Source organism: Herpailurus yagouaroundi, unplaced genomic scaffold, assembly GCF_014898765.1.
Source record: "Herpailurus yagouaroundi ecotype Mexico unplaced genomic scaffold, PumYag 182, whole genome shotgun sequence".
Lineage (NCBI taxonomy): Eukaryota > Metazoa > Chordata > Mammalia > Carnivora > Felidae > Herpailurus > Herpailurus yagouaroundi.
In genome coordinates this window covers 10,393,100-10,398,471 of record NW_024412413.1, presented here as the reverse complement: position 1 = coordinate 10,398,471, position 5,372 = coordinate 10,393,100, and the positions used below count along the sequence as shown (strand labels likewise).

The following is a 5,372-nucleotide window of genomic DNA, read 5'->3' as shown; positions in this document are numbered from 1 at the left end:
GCCACCGCCGCCGCCGCCGCCGCCGCCGCCGCCGCCGTCGGGCCCCAGCGAGGGCGCGCTCCCCGGGGACAGGCAGCGGGGCTCCTCGGAGCCCACGGGGCTCAGCTCCACCTCGGACAGGTCCTGCTCCTCCGCCATGTCGCCCCCGGCCGCCGCCGCCTCGGCCGCCTCCCCGGGGCCCGCCGCCGGGGTCCTGGCGAAGAGTCCAACGCCCACCTGGACGGGAAGGAGGGAGCGATGGAGCGGCGGGACGCGCAGCCCCGACGGCGGCCCCGAGACGCGACGCGGGCACAGCCCCGAGGTGGCGCCCGCCCTGCTCCCCCTGCACCCGCTAGAGCCCCTGGGGCCCGCGCACATGCCAGCCCCGGGCTCGGCCTCCTAGCGCCCGCCCTCCTCGCCTTCCCACCACCTGGTCCCAACCGTCTCTTGGTGTGGGTGGGTTTGGGTTTTTTTAAACCTCCTTTTGGGTGGAGGTTTGTTGATGGAAAGGAAGAAAAACGGACTCTTTATTCTGCTCTAATCCTGGCTCCTGGAATTTCCCACCTTTTCTCTCACCTTTCCGGCTTCCCTTCTGCCTGCCCCCCCGATGGAGTCTAGGGGAGCCGGGTGGGGGGCAGATACGGGTGTCAGTCACTCCCCACCCAGCCCGACCCCGCAGGGGCCCAGGCCCGGGCCCAGGAAGGCAGGAGCGGAGGAGCGGGCTGTGCACTCACTCACCTCCTCGGACCTCTCCTCCAGTCTGGGGCTCGTCCTTAGGAAGTGGAAAACCGTGTCCCAAGGTGTGCGGTCCAGCTCGGGGCTGGGGGGTGACGCTGGTGGGCTGGGAGGGAGGGGCTGGGGGGCCCTGAGCCTCAGGCCGCGGCCTCGTCAGGACGGAGCCTGAATCCTCACCACCAACCACCCTGGCCGGACAGCCTGAGACTGACTGAGCACTGAGCTGCTGCGGAGGGCTGGGAAGGAAGGAGGGGGAGAGGGGGAGGGGGAGGGGAGGGAGGGAAGGGCAGAAGGTGGAGCCTCCAGCGCTGTCCTTCATCCCCAACACTCAGGGCTCCTCCGCCAGGCCCCCCCACCCCAGCTCCAGGCGCTGCTGTCCTGGGCCCGTCTTGGGGCCTGGACTTAGGGAGATAGAGGAACGGGGGTGGTCAGGCCAGGAAAGCCAAGGGATGTAGGTGGGCAGGGTCAGAACCGGTTGCTTGCAGGACCCCTTACCCTCTGCCAACCGGGACCCCCAGCCTCCACCTCAGGCAGTGGGATGGGCAGGTGGCGAAGGATGGGGGCTGCGTGAGAACGCGGGTGAGCTTTCTGTCGACGTGTGAACTCGGCTGGCCTGTGTCGCTTCCTTTAAGACATCTTACGGAGAGTGCCTACGGTGGCCAGACGCGGCTTCTCAGCCTGCCTCACCTGCCTCCCGCCCCTGCCTAGGCTGCCCTCTGCCTCAGCTCATATGGCAAGAGAGAGAGCATGCAGGCCCATACCTGGTGAGGTAGGGCAGCTGGGCCCCCCACCCCCACCCCCTGCCCAGTGCAGAGGCCCCTGCTCCACCCCTGGGCCCTTCTCACCAGACACCCAGCACATGTAAGGGCTGGGCTGGCTCAGGTACAGAGGCAGGACTCAAGTTCCCAGGAGGCTGGCCAGGGGGCTGGGCTGGGGGTCCACTCCAAGTAGGTCTGAAAGGCATCTGGGGCCCCACTTCCTGGGCCCCAACTCCCTCCACGCTGGAGTTCAGGCTCTCTTGGTGTGTGTTTGGGGGGGGGGTGTGTCTCGGCCCCCGTTAGTCTCCCACCCCTCCACCCCATGCCCGAAGGGTGGGGAGGTGCCCTGCCTCCCTCTCCCGCCTCTCTGCCCACTTCTGTCCTCAGCCACCTCCCCAGTGGGGTGACCTTCCTCCTTTTACTTTCCGGCCCATCACCCAAGGCTCCTGTTCCTCTCCTCTTTCCTAGATCCCTCCCCCGAAGGCCACAGCCCCTCTCTCTTCTCAGAGGGTGGGTGTCGAGGGAGCGGCGGATAGAGCCCGGGCCATGCTGGTGGCCACGTGCAGTTCTGAGCTCAGTGGCTGGGCCAGGCCCGAGGCCCACCCCAAGGGAGTCTTGTCTGGAGTGGGGCTGCAAAGGGGGTCTAGGCAAGGCCTCATGCTTGGGAAAGGCCAAGGGGGTGGGGGGGGTGGGTAATGGGACACAATGAGGTAGTCACACGAGGCAAAGGCATGTTGGGGGTGGGGGGAGCGGACATTGGAACACACACACGCACACACACACACACACACACACACACACACATGCTCGCACACACAACCAGCCAGACAATCGGGCCAGTGTGTCTGGGGCCTCGGAGCCCAGTGAATTAGGAGTTTGATAAGGGTTTTCTCTTTCTCTCGCTTGCCGGCCTTGGACAATCTCCCCCCAGTTTTCCTCGACGCCACCCCCAGCGCTGCCAACCCTCCTCCCCCCGCCTCCCTTCTCTTCCCTGTGCCCAGACTCTTGTTCGGGGCCTTGAAACAGTGAGCTGTCTTTGTTCGAAATACAGGTGAACGGCAATCATGTGATTAACACACACACACATAAAAAGCTTTTTAACAGCGCCCGCCCGGCCTCAGAACCGCCCAGAGAGGAGCCGCCCTGGATGGACAGAGGGACGGAGGGACGCTCATCCAGCCGGTCGCGTCCAGCTGCCCGCAGCAGTCTCCGACACTCGCTGCTGGCTGCCCGCTGCCCGCCTGCCCGGCATCTCTCGATCCCGGTGGGTCCCCACTCATCCTTCCGTCCTCGGTTCCTCCTCTAAGAGGGAAGGACTTCCCTGCTTCCCGCGTCTGCCATTTGGCCTGAGACCCCCTGGGGCGGGAGGGGCGGCTGTGGCGGGAGAGGGCCCAGGGTAGAAAGCCGGGTGTGGGGTCCCACAGCGCCCCTCTCCGGCTCCCCGCCTCCTCCCTCACTCTCCGTGGCCCATCTGTGCCAGGATGGGGGTGGGGTAGCAGTGGGCGCTCTGGGTCTACCGAGGAGCCACACTGGACAGAGGGGGCCTCTCTCTCCCCCTCCCTCTGTCTCCCTCTGTCTCTCTGTCTCTCTCCCCCTCTCCTCCTGTTTCCTCAGTGCTGTGCTTGGGCTTTCTGCCGAGAGGTGCTGGGTGAGGCAGGTGGGCCTACAGGGGTGCAGGGAAGGGTGCCCCGAGCTGTGGGCCTGGGGGGACCCCCCCTGCTGTGACGACCCCTGTGCTGGCAACTGGGACCCCCTCCATCCCATCCCAGGCCCCAGGGGCCCAGCTTTCCCAGCAGAGGGCAAAGGCCCCGTAGCCATCCCTGGAGAGCAGGGAGTTTGGAGAGGGGGTAGGGATCCTGGATGAAGACCCCTGGCCTCTGCCCCTGGCAGAACAGCCACACCCCCATCGAGCCCGCCCATCCTCGTCCTCACTGAGGTGTGGTGGCCGGTGGGCTCTGTGACCTGCGCTCTGTCCCCAACAGAGAGGGGCCCGCCCTGTGAGTGTAATGGTGGAGATTCAGGCGAGATCTGCCCTTTGGTGGGGCAGGGGCTGTGCAGGGGCGAGGGGTGGTGCCAGTCAGGTCGAGGCTCTGCTCCAGCCTCAGTTTCCCCGGGTGGGCATGAGACCCTTCCTGACTGAGGACCAGAAGAGGGGACACTGGGGGAAGCACTTTACCACCTTTAGGCACCTGCTTGGTCCGGAGGCTCCCATCCTTCAGGTCTGGGATGGGACCTGAGACTCTGCCTTTCTGACCAGCTCCCAGGCAGTTGTCTAGAGAATTGGTCCTCATTCTCGCTGAACTTTAGAATCATGTGTGAAATTAAAAAAAAAAAATAATAATAATAATACAGAAGCCTGGATCTCACCCCAGACTGGCTAATTCCGAATCAGGGGTGGGGAATCCAGACGTGTTTGCTTTGCGGAACTCCCTGACCCTTGCTGTCCTTCACTGGGTCTCTGGGACCCTAAGGCTGTCGTGACCCCCTGCAGAGCCTGAAATCTCCAGGGAGAGGGGAGGGAGCCAGGGCTCTGGACCCCAGAGCTAGAGGCCAGAAGTGCAGTCCCACTGGGCTGGGTGGGGAGTTGGGGGATGTGGCAGGGGAGGAGCTACGTACACACTGGGGAGAGGGAGGGCTCAGGGGTCACAGGTCAGGGGTCAAGGGTATGGCCGCGAATCGGTTCAGAAGCTTATTCTGTCTGGGTGAGTGCGTGAGGAGTATGGGAGCTCCCTCGAGCATTTCTTATGCTCCCACCACCTCTGGACAGGCGGTGTTGTTCTCGGTTTGGAGTGGCGTGGAAGGAGCACCGGACTTGGAGTCAGGAAGTCCTGCCATTAGCCTCCACGTGGCCTTGGGCAATTTATGCCAGTTGACTTCTCAGGCCTCGGTCTTCGCCTGTGCAAAATGCTGATATTATACGTCACTGCGTCCCCAAGAGGATGGGAGAATTGAATACCGATACATACGTGCACGCGCGTGCCTAGCTCAGTGTTTGTGTTTGATGTGCCGTAGCGATTTATGTGCTGGCAGGAGGGAGCCGTGCTCGCGTCAGTTCAAGTGCACGGGTGTTCGCTGAGCTGCCCCTGTGGACTTACTTGCCTTTAGGAGTTTATAATCTGCCCTTTGAACCCCAGCGTCAGACCAGGGGGGTGCGTGGTAAGCTCCACCGGGGGTGGGGGGGGGGTGGGCCTCCCCTACCCTGTGCCCACCCTGCCCGGGCCTCCCTGGGGCCAGGCCAGCTCTGAGCGCTTCTGTTGTCTCAGCAACCCAGGGAGTAGACGCTTTTGGTATTCTCCTTGGGGGAAGGAAACTGAGGCACGGGAGGTTCATTGACAGGCCCGACCTCACCCAGCCAGTGATGGGAGGGAATATGCTGGCACCTGCGGTTTACCTCCTGAGCCCGGCCTCTGACCACTCTGCCTTCCTGCCACTAGGCCCCAGGTGTGGCCACAGGCCAGTTGTGGCCTCCCTGGCCTCCTCCCACCCACCCCCTGCGGCCCCAAGGGGCCTTCGCACTTTCTCTGCGCTACCTGTCACTGCTCCTGCTCGCAGCCCTCCCCCTTTCCCAAGGCCCGGCATGACCTCAGGGAGTCTTTCTTGAGTTGAGTTGCTGTCAGGGTTCCGAGGAGGAAAAGATAGGCTGGAGGGGGCCGACTGGCTTCTGCCCTCTTCTCAGTAGCCTTCCAAGAAAGGGACTGCTTGTTCCTGTCCTCCAGACCCAGCTAGCTGCTAGAAAGCCCTTCCTGGTGTCTGCCCTGAATCTCTCAGGCTAAGGTGAACTTTCGGGAATGTACTCTCTGTAGGGGGCACGGGAGCTCAGAGTTTGATGGGAGAGGCCTACACGCAAACCTGGCTCCTTGGCACAGCCGAGAGCCTCCACGGCTGTGCGGGCGACGAGGA

At 63.8% G+C, this 5,372-nt stretch overlaps 1 protein-coding gene across 1 annotated transcript in view; it reads right to left on the bottom strand.

Moving 5' to 3' along the window:
- SOX10 (SRY-box transcription factor 10) overlaps positions 1 to 860 on the bottom strand; it is a 10,832-nt gene extending 9,972 nt beyond the window's left edge. The window contains exons 1-2 of the mRNA XM_040490875.1: positions 718 to 860; positions 38 to 216 (exon numbers count right to left, since the gene is read on the bottom strand). Of these exons, the coding sequence (XP_040346809.1) occupies positions 38 to 138 (101 nt within the window). The 5' untranslated portion in view covers positions 139 to 216; positions 718 to 860. The remainder of the gene's footprint in view (positions 1 to 37; positions 217 to 717) is intronic.
- Between the last annotated feature and the right edge of the window lie 4,512 nt (positions 861 to 5,372).